The 18,391-nt window shown below is 41.2% G+C and overlaps 2 protein-coding genes across 2 annotated transcripts; both read left to right on the forward strand.

Annotated features, from left to right (window-relative positions):
- The first annotated feature begins 399 nt into the window (after positions 1-399).
- LOC129599451 (ubiquitin-conjugating enzyme E2 H-like) lies at positions 400-4,877 on the forward strand. The gene is made up of 3 exons (XM_055497678.1): positions 400-890; positions 1,660-2,291; positions 3,877-4,877. Exon 2 carries the CDS (start codon positions 1,670-1,672, stop codon positions 2,240-2,242), a length of 573 nt encoding a protein of 190 aa, XP_055353653.1. The 5' UTR covers positions 400-890; positions 1,660-1,669; the 3' UTR covers positions 2,243-2,291; positions 3,877-4,877.
- Positions 4,878-13,433: 8,556 nt separating this feature from the next.
- On the forward strand, positions 13,434-17,104 carry LOC129599452 (kynureninase-like). The gene is made up of 9 exons (XM_055497679.1): positions 13,434-13,693; positions 13,858-14,195; positions 14,284-14,358; positions 14,639-14,785; positions 14,940-15,038; positions 15,706-15,856; positions 15,934-16,019; positions 16,509-16,736; positions 16,805-17,104. Exons 1-9 carry the CDS (start codon positions 13,498-13,500, stop codon positions 16,931-16,933), a joined length of 1,449 nt encoding a protein of 482 aa, XP_055353654.1. The 5' UTR covers positions 13,434-13,497; the 3' UTR covers positions 16,934-17,104.
- Positions 17,105-18,391: the final 1,287 nt, after the last annotated feature.

Consider the following 18,391-nt stretch of genomic DNA (forward strand, 5'->3'; position numbering starts at 1 on the left):
TCAGGTCTAGGGCATGCTCACCAGCCAATGCTCGCCAGCGTTTACCGTTTAAAAATTGGTCATGCTGTCCTGGCAAAGTGGCAATGGGCTCAATGGCTTTTATACAGTCACACACAAGGCAGCTGCCGCCGCAGCCGAGCTGGCAACTGTGCACAACACATATCGCTGATGTCATCGTTTCTCCCGACTCGAGTCAGCTGAGTGTTTAAAACATTCCGCTTCCGCCCAGCGCGTGCCTTGATCCAGTTATCCGCGCTCTGATTGGCCGATTTAACGACCGTCGACCAATACCGATATTCGTCAGCAAATGAACGGGTTTCGTTATCGTTTTGAAGGCCGTCGTGGCACAAGGAAATAGAGCTCCACGTGATCTCATCTCGCGCACACTTTCGAGCTGCTGGCTGCTGTGTGTGTATGCTGCATGTACAGTATGAAATTTCCAGTTTCACTAAAAATACAGTGCTGTAGAGCGAATGTTGTCAACTGGTTTCCGTTAATGCTGGCTGCGCACAACGCGTGTTAGGTGTTGTTTGGTGTTGGCAAACTCGCTGAAAACGTCGATTGTATAATCACTACTTCTCTTTCTCTCCGCTGTAGCTGCTCGCTCACTCGTTTTCCTTGCCTTGCTTGAAGAGTAAAAACGTGTCCTTTTTTCCTGGTTTTTGCAAATCCGAGGTCAACCACGGTTGTTCATCAAGTGGCCGCTGCAATCCATTCCCCGTGCTGCTCTTGACGTGCCGCGACTGCCTTTATAAAGCGGCCACCATGCTCTGATACGAATTTCCCCCCTCCACGTTGTTGTGGTGTGGATGTGGATTCGCCTTGCCTTTGTGGACGCGTTTACGTAATCGGTTCGATATCCTCTAGTCTGTAGCTGTGCGGATTGCGGGGTAAGTGTGCGTGTTAGAAGTAAAGTGCCATCGATTGCATTCTTAGAGGATTTCTTCCAGAAAGTTAAAAGAGGAAAATATATTCTTTGCATTTGGAAACTGGAAAATAGCACGATTTCGCTGTTCTTTCCAGCCTCTGCTCGTTCAGTCAGAAGGGAGAGGGAGAGAGAGAGAAAGATCGAATTACACAAGGGATCAGCACAGGGATTGGTCTTTTGCGCCATGATTGATTTTTTATAAACCATAAAGGTTAAAGCCGCTAATTCTTCCAGTATGATTGTAATAAATTTATAATTCTATTTTTGGTTCACATTTTTCGCTTATTTAACAATTATTTTAAATAGAAGCAGACAGTTTTTATATATTTTTGTATAAAAGCCTGTCCTAATTGGAAATATAATCCAGCAAATGGTTCGGAAAGTCGGTTTTAATAAGGAGTTTGCAATTAATTTGTGATATGCGAAAACATGGTAATGGTTCTGAATTTCATTATTGAATGATGAATCGTCTGCGTTCATTCTACGTTAGCAATAAAGTTAAAGGTTGCATCAGGCTGTAAACAGGTAATTTTGTAAACAACGCAAAGCCGTACGGGGAACGGGTTTAATTGCGCGGCATTATGTTAATCGTTAAAACGTAAAATGACGACAGTTTAATGTGCTCGATATGGGATTCGGTACATCGGCGTGGTTGTCATATCTCACGGAACAGGGTAGTGGTCGATCGCGTTCCAATTTCAGCACTAATTTGCTATGTTGTTGTTGATTAGAGGCTGCGTCATGTCGTCTCCCAGCGCCGGGAAGCGCCGTCTGGATACGGATGTGATCAAGCTGATTGAGAGCAAACTGGAGGTGAACATCCTGGGTGGTCTGAATCATTTCTCGGTGAAATTCCGCGGTCCCAAGGAGACCCCGTATGAAGACGGCGTGTGGAAGATCCGTGTCCTCCTGCCGGATGAGTATCCCTTCAAATCTCCGTCCATTGGCTTCATGAACCGGATCTTCCATCCGAACATTGATGAGTGCAGCGGGACGGTGTGTCTGGATGTGATTAACCAGACATGGACGCCGCTGTACGATCTGCTGAATGTCTTTGAGACCTTCTTGCCTCAACTGCTGACCTACCCCAATCCAAGTGATCCCCTCAATGGTGATGCGGCCGCTCTGTTCCTACAGAAGCCGGAAGAGTATAAGAAGAAAATTCGTGAATATGTACAGCGTTATGCCACGGAGGAGGCCCTGCGGCTGCAGGAGCAGCGGGATAATCCCGATCGGCAGGACATGGATGATGATGACGATGAGAGCTCCATGAGTGAATTCTCCGAGGATGAGGCCGATAATATGGAACTGTGACGCCCGTGATGCATATGGGCGGATATTCACACCAAATTTATTATTTCAGGTAATAAATGGTTTTCCCTTATGATTGATTGTTTGTTAGCAGTGATAAACTTCCGTAGGCATGCTCGGCAATTAACAAAAACATAATCTTATTGAGCAGTTTAGTACAATAAGTATTACTAATAATTTTTATTGGAAGGATAGAGCAGTACATCGATCGATAGCGTTTACAGATCATAGTGGGCGATAGTATTTGCATTTTTTACTTTTAAAATGAAAGCAGAAAATTAGAATTAAAACTATAAATTTTCTGACTCTTCCATTTACTTCAAATTACTTGGCCGGATTTTTATATAGGTGATAAAATCCTTAATATGATAAAGGAATTTATGATCGCATGCTCGACTCTGAGATGAAACGGTTTCCCAATGATGGTTGCCATCGAAAATGGCTGTATCGATTTCAGTCATTTATTGATCCTTTCGTGGGGAAGCGGAGCTTTTCGGGTAGAATCTATTCGATTTGCACGATTCGTCATGGGTTTTGCTCGCTGCCCTCGTCGCTCTTTGTGTGCGAGATAGGAGGAAACGGTCGATTGCGTCCTGTTTTCGAGCAGGTCGCAAGGCTGGTGAATGGTCGCATTACGTATGCCGCTGTTCGATGACTGCTGCGGTAATTTTGTACGTGCCCGTTCCGATTAATTATATGCCGGCGGTTTTTCGCATCACGTTTAAAAGTCGACACGGTGGCGATTTTTTCTCCCCGTACGAGTGGCGTTTTTCTCGCAAAGTAGAACATGGACAAATTTTGTCCCTCGTGCTGACAGAGTACATCCTGATGACTGATGGTTTTGTCGATAGGTTTTTGAACTCGCTTGACGCTGTAACAAGCAGGGGGACACAGGGAATGAGTTATTTTCTTTAGATTATGGATTAACTGAAAATGGTTTGCTTGTGCACATCGCCGGGTGATTATGTAAACTTTACGGCCGTGTCGCCTCTTTTGCAGCTGGTCAGTTTAGCATAATATTACTTTGAGCCCCCGATACCAATCTGACAGGCCACGGCCTCCGCGTCGGCATGGGCCATGTCTAACACACAGATGCTAGATTTTTCCTGTGGAAATGGAAATTTTCACGTGACTCACGATAAATCAGCCCCAGCGGCTCGGTGTTTCGTTTCGTTTGCAGCAGATCGATTGAATAACGAGGTCGTAATGTTATTTGATCAGTAATGCCTCATATGACCTTACTTAATGTTGAATGGCGCCCGAGTGTAATGAGATTTGGTCAGGCAGTCAGCAGCAGGCAAACGGCTACGCCGCCCGCCACATGCTGTAATTAGTGTTTACGTTGTATTAGCGCGTTGCGTAGTGTAAGGGCTATCAGCTGCATTCAGAGCTCTGATAAAGCGCAGTTCCTTCTTCCAACGATAAATTACTAATAGCTCTGCATAACTTTCAAGTGGTATGTTAGTTTTTTTCCACAGCGTAACTTGCATTAAGATTATTAAACCATTATTTAGAAAAAATGCTGTGGTTCGGTTTTAAAGACATTCAAATTGCAAACATGGCCATGGTTTATGTAATTTGATTGACGAGCGTGCACTTTGAAATAACCTTTGTCATGTGCGTTTTTGATTTTGTAGGTTGTTTTTGTTACGTCTCTCTCTCTTTCTTCTCTTTCTTGGTCTTTGAACGGAAAAGATAAATGATGGTTATATCTCCTCTACATTATATTGAGCCGAGAGTGTGTGCTTCTGTTGTCCATTTTTGATCCAAGTCCCGTTGGCCCACACCATATTCATCCCGCATTTTTGATAGCATAAACCCCTGTTGAGAAGGAACGCGCCGCGTGCGCGCGTCGGAAGAAAAGTGTTATTTTTGTTATCGTCCTCCTCCTCCGTGTGACTGCTGTGTGTACATATCTCTCTATATGCCCGTGGAAGGAAGATGATGGATCGTGACTCGTCATAGATGGAAAATATGCTGTTCGGCATCGGAATGGTTTCATCAACATACACCCATACAGCGCGGCTGCTTCATTTTCATCATCATCGCCCCCTTCATCCCGCGAAAGAGCAGAAGGGAAACGGCGTTTCGGGCGCCTTTGTCCTCTGTCCGGAATGCAAAGGGATCAATAACAGGCGGGCGCGCGTGCACACGTGCACCCTGGCCTCCGTCGTTTGGATGTTATTACGGCAGATTTTAGGTTAATTTCTTGGCATATTAGCGCGCTGTACTGGTGAACTGTGGGTGGGGGAATGATGGTCGCAATTGTACAGTTTGGGGAGGGGGTTGTGCCCGGAATGTGGTGTTTCCTTTCTTCCGCGTTGGGTGATTTTTCAGTATAGATTTTTGAGGATAAAAGAAAACACGCTATTCAGTTTCTCTATCTTCATGTGGTGACTGCGTCGGTGGTGTTTTTTAATCTAACCCGTGTTTTTTTTTTTTGCTTTCTTCTCCTTCTATATTGTTTGTGTTATAATACTTTTCTTCGATTCTTTCCGTGATCGTGGGCGCGGCGGATATGTGCACGATGGATTGGAGTTTGTGTTGTTCGTTTGGGGGAATGTAGTGTAGATATAACATAGTGCGATGTTTTTTTGATATATAGATGGTTCTCGAGAAATAAAGTTATCTTCTGTTATTACGAAAACAACTGACCGTGAATAGAATTAATATCTGTATTGTGTACCTGCGGTATATATCAGACAATGCACAGTTAATTGTAGAACAAGGGTTCAGCATACAATACGTAATTCCCTTTCGAGTATGTCTGAACGATAATAGCAACAAAAGATAAACAACAAGTAACTAATTTTTATTACTCCAGAGTCCAAACCTGCGTCTGCTCAGTCGTACCGAAATTTTCGTAATTGGTTTAAAACAAATAACATTCAAAAAATTCCTGTAAAATGGAAGATTGTATTCCTGGAATTTTTTCTAAATACATGTAAATCCGGCGCTCTTGGGAGAAGGGTAATTTACGCCGTTCTCATGGAAAAATAGTCGAATATATATTTGTTTAAGCCAAACATCTGATGAGATTGCAGTCGCGGCTAATCTGCTATTATAAGCGGTATCGCTGTATTTACGATATTATTATGGTGAACATTCAAAACAGTCGGTCGACCGGTTTTTCCTGTTCTCAGCTGACTGTACACCATGTGAGTTCCAGTGTGGAGAGCACGATCATACGATAATTTCCATCATAACAGAAGTTTTTCCATTTCCTTCCGCCTGTTGCTGATTGTACCAGTGCTGCTGCTGCTGTAATTTCGGGAACGGCGTGTGTGTGCGCATGGACAAAAAGCGTGCATGTGTGTATTCTGGGAGGCATGTGTGTGGAATAAGTGCGGAGCGCGGCAGGGCTTTTTTCGCAACAAACTTGTCAGGCTCACTCTGTGCGGAAGTGAAATGTATCTGTCGAGAGAAAAAATGCTTTCTGATTATGTAAGCACAGCGCTCAATCGACCGTACCGCATGCGGTGACTGACAAACGCGAGGAAGCCTTACATTTTATAAGCTACTCAAATTAAAGGCCGACACATTATGCGAGCAGCATCAATAACATTTTTTTTAATACATATATAAATTTTAAAAAGGAACCTAAAACTGAGCTAAACTATCTATTATAAAAACTCATATACTTAGTTATAGTAATTAGAAACACGGCTATCAGCTTAAATTGATAAATGAGAAGCGGTACTCATAAAAATTAATATATAATTAGAAAGGTTTTTTGCAGTACAATCTGTACGTACTACGTACAAAGCGCGCTTCGCTCAGCAAATACATAAGAAAATAAAATAAAAACGAAGTACGCTAGAAATACGCCACAACAGTTTAATACAGCTCCGCGATTAGATTGTACTGTGTATTTACAATTGCCTCGTGACTCGTGAGTTATCGCAAAGCGTTATTATGTTACTTAATAAATTTGACAGTTTGTAAATTAAGTTTTTTCCATTTCGTTGGGCAAATTACCAGTTGCATTTGCTCAGCTGTATTTGTATTGTTTGCCGCTTATAAGACCCGTCGATCATTAAGGGTCAAAGTGCGCCCTTGGCCGAAGTACAGGTTTGGCATTACCACAGCCAGGCACTATACTATTAAAATACAGTTTCCTATCAGTTTTTAAAATTTCGCAAAGTTCTTTGTTTTTGTTGTGAAAATCGGAAAACTGTAAAGCTCTATTTGTTTAGCGAAAACATTTGGCATTGCAAGGAATTGCGCTTGTACAGATAACAGGACTATACGCCCTACCACGATTCTGATTCTAACAAATTAAAGTCAGTAGTTCGAATGTACGCAGTTTTACTGTGCACGTACCGGGGATTGCCGGAATTGAATCAAGAAATTTTTACGCATATCTTGAAAACTTTAAAATTACTTGTTCTTGTAAAATTATAGCCTTTTTTAAAAAAAACTAAGCTTCAAGTTTTGATTTTGTGCTTAACAGCATAAAGAGCAGAAAATGCGCATGTACAGCAGAGATATTTGTACTGTACAAGGACTGCGTCACTGTGGTATACGTACCGTAGACCCCCGTAATTCTAATTTTGAATTTCGACAGACCGAACGGATCGGAAATAATTCGGCCGGAATATAGAAATAACAAGTTTCGAATTATTGTTTTTTAATAGCATTATCACATTCCCAGACTGAAAACTGACGTAGCCAGAAAATTATTGTTAATTTAATTGTCAAACACTTGCTTATAATATGTGCTTGTAATCCTTGTATGCGCCTTGTGTCAGCTCAAAGAATCACGCAGGAGTAACTAACTAAATTAAATTTTAACTATTCACTACGGTATTGAAATTGATAACTAAATTTTTAGTGGGATATGACAAAATTTCCCGATTTATCTGAAAATAGAGAAGTGATAAATAATATGAAAGGCAGGCAGAAGAAGGCTAGAAGTAGGCAGAAATAACAGCGAATTCAGAACACGCTAACGGGAAATTCGGGACCTCGCACCGGTCACATAATATAGTTGTTGTACATTCGCGAATGTTATTGCGCTTTTAGGGTCGTGGAGAAATTGTATCAAGAATAATTATCAGGAGTTGCACATCATTATACATGCATAACATAAAAATTTAATATGTCCCAACAGGTTTATGAATTACGTCGTACTGTGAGTCATATTGGTCGTTGTCTAGTATACTGTGTGTCGGCGCCTGGCCGCGTGCAAAGGTCACTGCTATACCGTTGTCTCAGTAATATAAACTCCAAACATAACCTTTGCACCATAATCTTATGATCAGCTTTTCCCGCTTACAGTTTTACCCACTTCTCGAATTGCTGCTTCCAGAAACCGATGATAAGACGACTCGAGTTTTTCTTATCGCTGCGGAATTTTTTGGCAGTCGGTCTGAAAAGCGAGCACGTGCAGCACTAGCCGAACTGCAGTCGTGGTTACTGGTTATCCACTTGAACTTGTACGAAGACTCAAAGTGCAACAAAAGGAAAAAGTAGCAACTAGCAAACAAAGTAAAAAATTCTATTGCTGTTACATAAACACGCCGCTATGATTGCGGTAACGCCACAAAACAGTAAAGAAACCACCTGGCACCTGATGGCAGTGGTGATGATCGAGTTCACACATACAGTATTATGCATTTACTTTGAATAGTATTGTAGCAAGTACTTACTATAGTGTGAGTGTTTAATAGTATCGTTTGATAGCCGTGTAAAAATGGTACTGGGCGCAGCATGCGGAACCGATAGATTATCTGATTTCAAACTACGAGTATATTAAATGCATACATTGTAGAAATAAATGACTTACGTATTCATTACAGCTGCCGCGTTTTTTAAATTAAAATCCTACTAGTTTTTATATTTCATTTCTCTCATTAAGCCCATATACTGTATCTATGTTCACTTAGCCCACATATTAGCTGAAAAATTAATGAAAAACACTAATCATAAAATAAGCCATCAAACTGGATAATCCTATGCACATGTACAGAGACCACGGCGTCACGCTACGCTTAACTCATCGCGATGTACCACAGTACAACTACATCAGGTTATTTAAATTTGTGTACTGTTTAAAGCAGTTTTAATCAGTAAAGCAAGTTTATTTTTACATACGAGATCGAACTGCAATTAGGTATTAGAAGTTTTTAAAACACAGTTCTGGGAGCAAATTCCGTATAAATTGCTACTTAAGTTTCGCGATGGAACGACGGATATACAAAAAATGCTTAAAAAATTGCAAAGAATATTTACTTATAGATTTACAGTGTAAAAATGCGCAGCCGTTATTATTAGATCTAAAGTTTATTGGTATGTTATATATAGGCAACTATAGTGGCCACTAACATGCGACTTACAAATACTTGTACCTTCAATGCGGCTACACCAATAATTAGCCTGCCGAACAAAAAGAAATAGTATGTACTAATGGTCAATAAAGCTAACCCTTATTATGGAAGTTTTCGGGTAGACTGCTAAGCGAATTTAAATATCTGGTCGAAAAAGACAGTCTTGGGGGCCGAAGCCTCGAGAATTTTACAGTGGACTTCATAAAGACACAAAGTTTTATACACCGTCACCAACAGCCAATATTAATACGCTGTATGCGTATAGATGGGTATCCGTAAACATCATTTTGAAGTGCAGTGTGTTTGTCTTTAATTTTGACATCGACGCTCTGTTGTGCACTACCTTCACATGATTTAAAAACATCGTTCGACGTTTTGAAAACAGCGTTAACGTTGTCGACAGACCCATCTGTCCAAGCAAGCGCGGTTGGGGGTAGGGTTGCCAAATACTTGGCGAAGTCGACTTATCAAGTTAATAACTCGAGTTAATCGAAAAAACTTGGAGGAAAAGTCAAGTTATTAACTTGAACTTATCCTTCCAAACCAAGTCAACGAAGTCGACTTGGTTTGTGAAACCAAGTTCTCAAGTTCTGCTTCAAGTCGACTTGCGAGTTTTTTAAAAAATTTGAGGAATTTTAAAGTAAACCGACATTTTCTGCGTTATATCTTTAAAATGTTTTGATAATGGTGTCGTACAACACACTTTCGCTGTACTGTTCCAGCCATCAACCATCAAAGTGGATTATGACCACACGGCTGCATAGACTATATGTGCAGCCAGGAGGCAAAGCTCCGGGCGGATGACTGGAGCAGTACATGGAACGGGTGTGTGACGCCTAATAACTCCCCTATACGCAAATTTTCGTATTACTTTTTATTCGACTTCAAGTCGCTTGAAGTCGACTTCAAGTTAATAACTTGACTTGAGTTTCCAAGTCAAGTCAAAAAAGTAAACTTGGATGTCCAAGTAATTTGAAAAGTTCGACTTTTTGTAAAAACCAAGTCGAAAGTCAAGTCAAGTTATTAACTCAAGTTTTTGGCATCCCTAGTTGGGGGATCTGAGCACCATGCAGAGACCATGCAATGTTGATGGGTCACAAAACGTACGAACGCATCTCTTTCCGCTAACGTTATCGCACACATTTTGGATCTTTATCGGTGCGGAACATGAGTCGAAGCAACACCGACCAGTACCGGCAAGACCGAGTACCGCAGCGTTATGCGAGGCTGCTTATTTTGCCACCACCTGGACTTCGAACCGCTCAGACCATTCAGACCAGAAGCTTCAAGCTGGCGACCGCATGCTACGGAAAAAGGAAAGACGACTTGACCAGGAACTGTGTACATAAAAAACGAGCAACTAGAGCAATTTATACCCGCCAATTTGATATTCAACCTTAATTAAAATCAATACATTCAGCTCTGTCGTGGCACCAGATTTGCAAAACCGTAGTCTAGGTATAGCTTGCAATGCGAAACAGCAAAAAAACCGAATTCACATTTATCACTTTAATGAATGATATGGCAACGTCAGCCTTAACCATGAAATTTCGGATACGACATGAACTGAAAATTGCCATTACACTACATAATATCGTATAAGGATGTAATAGAGCCATACTCGTACACAAATTTGATGTGCAAAAAAATATTGTACCTGTGCTGGCTGTGCATGTTGATAAGTGCAGTACACAATTATGCCGTACAAATTACTCAAATGCATTATACTCGTATATGCGATAATAAATTAATCTGTGCGCAGAACTAGAGTAGGTAATTCTTGGATATGCCGGATTTCATGAAGGTGGTGCCACACCAAGAAGTCAGTAGGTACCGGTTAAGACCGTTAAGTTGTGACGGGGGGCATTTTTTTGTTGTTTGCCCATTTACGTTTTTGTTCCTAGTTATATGATCAAATAACTAAAAAAAGAAATGATTCGGTCGTATTAGCAGAACGGGAACTTTTGAACACGGGTCTGTGACAGAGGATAAAGGGAAGATAATTACACGGATACTTATATACGGCGTGGAGGCGTCTCTTGCAGTAGGGCAGAGTTTTGCAAGAACTGGAGGTATGAAGAAGTACAATATACTTTTGTGGTAGCTACACAAACGCTGCCGCGGGTGCCAGTACTTGTACTGTCCTTGTTGGACCTGCTACCAACGGGTGCCGAAAAATAGCTGTAAACTTTAGTCTGGAATTCGCAAGAGCAACCGGAACTTATGCTGGAAAGTTACAGACTTCGATCGCTTTTCGAAATTACATCTAATTTTTGTACATCACCGTGCACAGTACATCTCGTGTCTACTGCCTGCTGCACAGGCAATGAAGGCAGCAATCTTCGTTAATAACGCAAGAAGTTCAGTATTCTGAAATCAGTGCAATGCAGCTGCAACTTGTGTTACTTGTTATTCCTGTTTTTGGAAGTTACAGGAGTGACTGTCGCAAAAAACACGATGGGATTGCCGGGACACGACCAGTAAAATAGAAATAAAATGTGTATGATGTGCTTGGCTAGAGTATTTTGTTGACCAATAAAATTGGTTATGTTTCCCGTTATCCAAGCAAGGAGAACAATGACAGCCATCCAAACACCTCATAATGTCGGGATTGTGATGATTGCTTCTGCAGGTAGCGGCGTACTATAGAAGAGAAAATCAACTGAAATTATTAAACGCAACGATTGGCAAAGGTTCGTAAAATATGCTATATAGCCGGGTTGCAATTTGCGTTATATAGATATCTGTCCATAAAATGTTTTTGTTTTGTTTATGCTGTTTTTGAAAAGACAATCTATCATTAACTGCATTGCCATAGTACGTTTTGGCAATAGTAATACGATTATCGCGCGATCGCGTACTAGGGTAATAATCTTTGATTCGATTAATAAACAGTTAGTAAACCCATTAAAACCCATGAAGTAATACTTCCAATAAAGTACCTCTATATTACTTCATTAAGTAACCAATGTGACCAGTATAACCAATGTAATCAATAAAGGAAACATATTGCGAAACTTTGCGGCATCTGCATGCCAGGATGCGAATCATGCGATGGCGGCAGCGATGTGATGCTGATTTCTTCAGTAACCCCCACTGTAAGACCTTCTTTAAAACGTTTCCGGTGAGAATTATCACTGGCAGCGGCGATGATTAGTATCGCACAACAACAAACAATTCCGGAATACTGCGCATCGATAAAACTTGAGTACATTTTTCTGCTCCCGCTTTATACCGCCACAGCGCCACAAGAATAATGGGTATAGTGGGATTGGCCACACCGCAGATCAGCATGGCGACTTTTCTATCACGATGCGCACGGTAGTGCAATGGAAAGGTCACCGCCCAAATACGGTTATCGGCCATAAGGACGTGTCCGGCTGAGGTCATGGCTTGTGAAAGCCACGCTTGTAACAAGTATAAAGTGCACCATCCGAAAGGTTCATTGAGCTGCGCATACCCGCGTATAGAAAGTACGATTGGGCAACAGGAAGGATAAGGTAATTACCTGAAGACTTGAGATCAATCTGAATGATATAAACGCTGAAAGCCGTTTGTAGGGATTGAAGATGGAGGTAATACACGACAACAATGATGTTTAAAATTAAAGATAGTTTAATTTCGACTACCACCAGTTTACTAGTCGTAATTATACTATAGTTTATAACTTAATATCACAGTAAAAAAAGGCATAACAAATTTCTACAATAGAAATTTTTCTTCTGTTTCATCCTGGTCGGGTAGCGTTCCCACTACTCAGATGGCCTTCCCCGTTTGAATGTGAAGAAATAATCGCTGCCGGAAAAACTCCTTTAATCGCTGTTGTCCGGTTGCTGCGGCTAGGTTTTTCCCCATTTTGTCAACTAGAGCCTTGCTGCCTTGGTGCCCTCTCTCCAATTAATGGCCGTAAATCTTAAACGCAGCGGGGACAAAGTCATAACGCGGCAACAGCAAAAGATGCTTGGTCAGTTTTCCCCTTTCAGCCATTACTCCGGCGGCTCCAGCGTCCACTGATATGCGATCGACGTACGATCCGGCTAACGTGTCCACGCAAGTCACATCAATGGCCAGTAGTTTACCACGCTCCCAAGGAACGAGGGTTATGACATCCGGTCTTTTATGGTGTTTGACAGACAAGTTCTTTGATTCCATCCTGCAGGGGATACCGGCGGTTTTCAAAACACGAGTAAACTCTCCACTTATTCCGTCGTGTCTTGGGAGTCTTCCGGGCCGAAATGTCTGCAGCGCTGACCATGCCTGCCGAGTTCATCGACGGGTTTGTCACAGACACAAGCATGCGATGGGATGATCGACGCTGCCAAACGCAATGCGACGCTGATTTGAAGTGTCACGTGTGGTATCATCCAGTAGATTGCCCAGACAAGCGGCCGGTGACTTCTACTGCAGAGGTGAGAATCTGCCATTGGCATTCACGCAGCAGTGTAACTGTTACGATATCTTTACAAAGAGGATGGAATTTTGCATACAAGTATAAAATTTCAGATCTAATCTGCTCAGCCGGTCTAATTGTTAGACGGATTTGAGAAATCGTAACAGATACAATGTATCTGGTTTAATAAAACTAACCTAACCTAACTTCCACACATTTTTTCTTGTTTATTGTTATTTGTTTTGCAAGCACAGAGCACCATTTGCTATCGCTTGTTCACCGTAAATATTTATTAATTTATCTCGTACTAGACTCGAGCTACAAGCCACGTAACATATAACAAAATTTTAGAGAAATCAAAGATGGCCAAATCTAGATTATACGAGTAGATTTTAATCATAATTATCAGTAAATGTGTGTAACCAATCGGCCAGCTGGCAGTGGGAAACTGCGGCTAAATTAAACAGCAGCACAACTGCGATGAATAAACGTAATTTAGTGGTTGAGCCATTTTATGTTATGTGCTTTTCAAAACAAAAATGGAACACGTTAATAAAACCGAAAACAATAAAGACACTTTTATAAAAGGTCTTTCTTGTACGTTTGAACTGCTTGCAAAAAGCGCTGGAATTTCATCTAAGGATCCTCAGATTGCTCGTATTCTGGATGACAAGGATCCATTAAAAGGATTCCGGCAGCGGTTTTTCTATCCGAAAAAGTCAACTTTACCTGAAGGTAGTGAACTGTTGTATGGTACAATGCAGCTGCAGTACAATTACTGTACTTAATTATATATAGAAGACCAATAAAAATTTGAGCGCGCTTGTTATTGTTACGTAAGTCGATACTGGTATAATTGTGTTTGAATGAGAAGCGAAATTGTGCTTAATTTGGTTCAGTGGACGGGGCCACCTGTAACCAAGAAGATGATGCCGTTTATCTCTGCGGGAATTCTCTGGGTTTGATGCCCATTTCAACGCCGGTGTACGTGCAGCGCGAGCTGGAAAAATGGGCAAAAACTGGAGTGCACGGGCATTTTAACGGACATCTTCCGTGGGCACACTGCGATGAATACGTGGTGGATTCGTCAGCGCGTCTAGTTGGCGCACTGCCGGAAGAAGTGTGTCTTCAGAGTGGCTTATCGGTTAATCTCCATCTCTTGTTGACGGCATTCTACCGTCCGACCAAGGAACGACACAAAATCCTAATGGAACACAGAGCTTTCCCGTCGGATCATGTAATCACCGTCATTTTGCAAAATCACACGAAATAAGCCATTAGAAATTATCTATAATCTCGTATTATATATGTTATCACTGTTGCAGTACATAGTGGCATCTCAAATTAAGCTACATGGATACGATCCTGAGAGTGCGATAATCACGGTCACGCCTCGAGAAGTAAGCCGCCAATGTTTATAATAAATGTTTTTTTGTAGCCGTTAACCTATAAATTAACCAACCGTAACGAATGTGCAGATACCACTCGTAGGAAATTAAATGTAAGAAATAATAACATTAGGAGATTGACAAAATGGTCAGCGCTATAATATTACGGAGTTGAAGAAACCTGATTACGCACCGATATAGCTGGTATCAGTTAATTTTGTACAGCACGTAGTTGTTTCTCTCCAGTGCACCTACAGGGTTTATTGCAATACTTCTAAGTATGAAATTTTAGGGAAAGGAGTGCTTGGAGAAAGACGATATTTTACAAACGATTGTGAAACGGGGACAAGAAATTGCTGTGATATTATTCAGCGGTGTGCAGTATTATACTGCGCAATTATTTGACATGGAAAGCATTACAACCGCTGGACACGACCAGGTGCGAAGCCACTGTTAACCTTCTTATTATGACGAAGGCTAATGCTCTTGATAATTAATAGCAAAGAACAGTTTGGTCTAAAGACCCTTGTCCCTGCACGTTATTAGAGATCGCGGTACAGATGGGAAAGGAAGTTCTTTTGTTTTTTTAATAGGGATGTATAGTTGGTTTCGACCTTGCGCATACCATTGGAAATACCCATTTGCATCTTCATGATTGGAATGTGGATTTTGCCGCCTGGTGCTCCTACAAAGTGAGTATTGAATGTTAGTTACAGGCTGCTGTTCAGTTAATTAATGGCAGTCGATTGCCTCAACCGTGTATGCCATATGCATCCTGGGCGGCTGGCAAACCAGCCCGTAATGTCACGAAATTGGTCGCATCCACGGATTTTAAACCGATTTTCTCCTTAGACTGGTATGCTAACTTCAAATGCCTGCCATTCTTGAATTTGAGAATGAAACTGTACGCGTCATGTACCAAACGGCAGAAAACAAATTTTCGTATAGAACTTTCCCGTTGGTTGTGTTTCATTTGGAACTACGGCATTTACCTCTAGTTCCAAATGCGACACAATTAACCATAAGTGGTAAGTGCCGGCTCCGTAACATGGCCTGCAACTGCAACTTCCTCCAGACGTTAATTTTCTACAATGTAACGCTCCGGTGACAATTAATAAGTTCACTTCTGGCCTTCGTTCGCTGAGATTCACAGTCTCCGTACGTTATACAAAACAGAATAAAAATATGTGCACGTAGTGACACATGATGTTGTTTGGTACTTAAACGTTACGTTAGTACGGAACCACATCTATAGAATTGTTGTATCTGTACACTACATACAGTTTGCAGGTCGAAATATAATAGCTCATTGTGGCGCGGTTGTATGTATTAATGCATTCCACTGTAATAACATTTCAGTATCTTAACTCCGGTGCGGGAGGGATAGGCGGACTGTTCCTTCATAAAAAATGGCATGCTGACGAAATGAAGAAGCAAGGTTTATCCCCACTGCCACGCTTCGAGGGATGGTGGAGCCACAAACACGAAACCAGGTTCAGGATGAACAACGGTATTTTTACCGCATCTCCTTTCACTAATAAAACCGCTGCGTATGTTCAGAATATAATTCTGGTGACGTGCTTTTAGAAAGTGACCTTCTTCCTGGAGCGTATGGGTTTCGTATAAATAACCCACCACCGTTGTTAGTGGCACCATTGTTGGCCAGCCTTGAGGTAAGGCGCACTGAATCTGCAGACAAATAACATACCAGCATTTACGCAGTACTGAAAAAAATGTGATATAAGTGCATTATTTAGTCGCACCACTGTAACTATGAAATTTATCCCAGCTATAAGTAGATATAAATGTGCTGTATATCATATGAGCAAAAGAAATTAATACAGCTGCACATGTAATAATGATCTGAACAAGTCCAGAGTAATCTCTTTTAATTGATGTTAAGTCATACTCCAGTACAACTGCACAAGTACTCGTGTAAATGTACGACAGATGAATATACATGCCGCATGCGCATTTTTGTTTAGTACAAGCCGAATTTTATTAATATATACTTGTTAAATGCTTGAAATTGTAATCTTACTAAACCCGAATTAGGCCTATTTGGAGATACTCGAAGATACGTATACTATTTTGAATATTGGAGTTACATGAATATCTGTGCAGGATGCCTGAAACAAACGAATAATTTTATTAAAATTCAGATCTTCGACGAAGCTGGTATGGACAGAATCGTGGAGAAGCAACGACTGCTGACTGGCTACTTGGAGCACCTGCTCAATGCTACTGTTTGCGGGAATCGTAACGGTTCACCTCCTTTGGTAACAATCTTCACTCCAGATGATCCAAAGGAGCGCGGCTCCCAGTTATCTTTGACATTTCGGACACCGGTCAGAAAAATTAACCATGAACTCGAGCGGCGAGGGGTTGTGGTATGTGCATAGATTTGATCACGGAGACGTTCAAAATAATAGTGCCAAATGCCGGCAAACTGTTGCAGTGCGATGTCCGCGAACCGTGCGTACTGAGAGTGGCGCCAGCGCCTTTATACAATTCCTTCACCGATGTTCACCGTTTCACTGCGATTTTACAAGAGGTTTTGACGGCTCTGGAAGACTCGCCTTCGTAACTACGATTCCGCTGCCAAAATGGTCACTTGCACTCGGAACGTACCCAACTTCTGGGTTACGTTGTGTTTTTCTTTAAATACAGATTATACAATGTATATTTCATGTACATAAATTAGAACACGAAGACAAATGTGCCATTTCAAACAGGAAAACTTGAAATAAAAACAAAATGCAAGACTTGAATAAAGTATTGAATTTTGCAAGATTCTCTGCCCGGCAAAGTATTAACGCTAACATGCCAGCGGTCGGATTTAGGCATAATAAACGCCATTTCAAACCAGATTCATGTGTTTATGTACTATGTATGTTGGTCGTCAAGTAATTATTGATTTTTAAAGTTAGGTCATTACGAACTACGGTATATAAGGTCGCAAAATAAAACTTGTAATGTGCCTAGATAGGAAATCAGTAATTTATATACGGCGTCAACTGTCAAGGCGTTTGTTGCAGTAGAGCAGAGTTTTGTAAGAAGAATTAAATGTATTTTTTATTAGCTGTACAAATGCTGCCGCGGTTGCCGGTACTTATACTGTTCTTGTTGGACCTGGTCCACGGGTGTCGAAATATTTGTGAGTTTTGTTTCGGAATTCGCAAGAGCAGCTGGAACTTGTTCTGGCTATTTACAGACTTCGATCGCTTTCTGAAATTACCTCACCGTGTACGGTGCAGGAATCCTCGTGCCCACTGCCAGCTGCAAATCCAGTTGAAGTATCTTGAAATGTCGCTGCAACTGTTTTTACTTGGTGTTTCTGCTTTGAGAAGATACAGGAGTGGCAGTCGCAAAAAACACTATGGGATCGACGAGACAAGAGCAGTAAAACAGATTGTGTAGGATGTACTTGGCTAGGATATTTTGTTGGCCAATAAGATTGCATATGTTTCCAGGCATCCAGGTAAGAAAAACGATGAGAGCCATCAGCCAAAACACTTGGTAATGTCGGGATTGTGATGGCTGCTTCTGCAGGTAGCGGCGTACTATAGAGAGAAGATAAACTAGAGTTATTAAAAGCTATGATTCGTAAAATTCGTAAAATATCCAGTCTAACCGGGTTGCAGTTGACGTTATATAGGTCCATAAGATGCTTATTATACTGATTTGAAAAGACAATCTAACACTGACTGCATATGTTACCATAATTAAAGTACTTGGTACATTTGTCAGTAGTAATTACGAATAAGGCGTACTAATAATCTTCCATTTAATTAATGTAAACAGTTTTAGTAAACCTATGAAAATCAATGAAATACTTACAATAATATTATATGTATATAGATACTGCAAAATTGTGTAAATGCTGACCTCTCCGGCAGCTGCCAAGATGTGGTGGCGGCAGCGATGTGTTGCTGACTTCCTCAGTAACCCCCACTGCAACACCTTGTTTAAAACGTTTCCACAGTACATAGGGAACTGCGGCGAGAATTATTACTGGCAGCGGCGATGATAAGTACCGCACAAC

This window comes from Paramacrobiotus metropolitanus, unplaced genomic scaffold, assembly GCF_019649055.1.
Source record: "Paramacrobiotus metropolitanus isolate TYO unplaced genomic scaffold, Prichtersi_v1.0 Parri_scaffold0000146, whole genome shotgun sequence".
NCBI lineage: Eukaryota > Metazoa > Tardigrada > Eutardigrada > Parachela > Macrobiotidae > Paramacrobiotus > Paramacrobiotus metropolitanus.

Coding starts and splice junctions, on each gene's coding strand:
- LOC129599451 (XM_055497678.1), top strand. CDS start 1,670: ATGTCGTCTCCCAGCGCCGGGAAGCGCCGTCTGGATACGGATGTGATC.
- LOC129599452 (XM_055497679.1), top strand. CDS start 13,498: ATGGAACACGTTAATAAAACCGAAAACAATAAAGACACTTTTATAAAA. Junction 14,359..14,638: donor TCACGGTCACGCCTCGAGAA/GTAAGCCGCCAA, acceptor ATGAAATTTTAG/GGAAAGGAGTGCTTGGAGAA. Junction 15,857..15,933: donor CAGGTTCAGGATGAACAACG/GTATTTTTACCG, acceptor ACGTGCTTTTAG/AAAGTGACCTTCTTCCTGGA.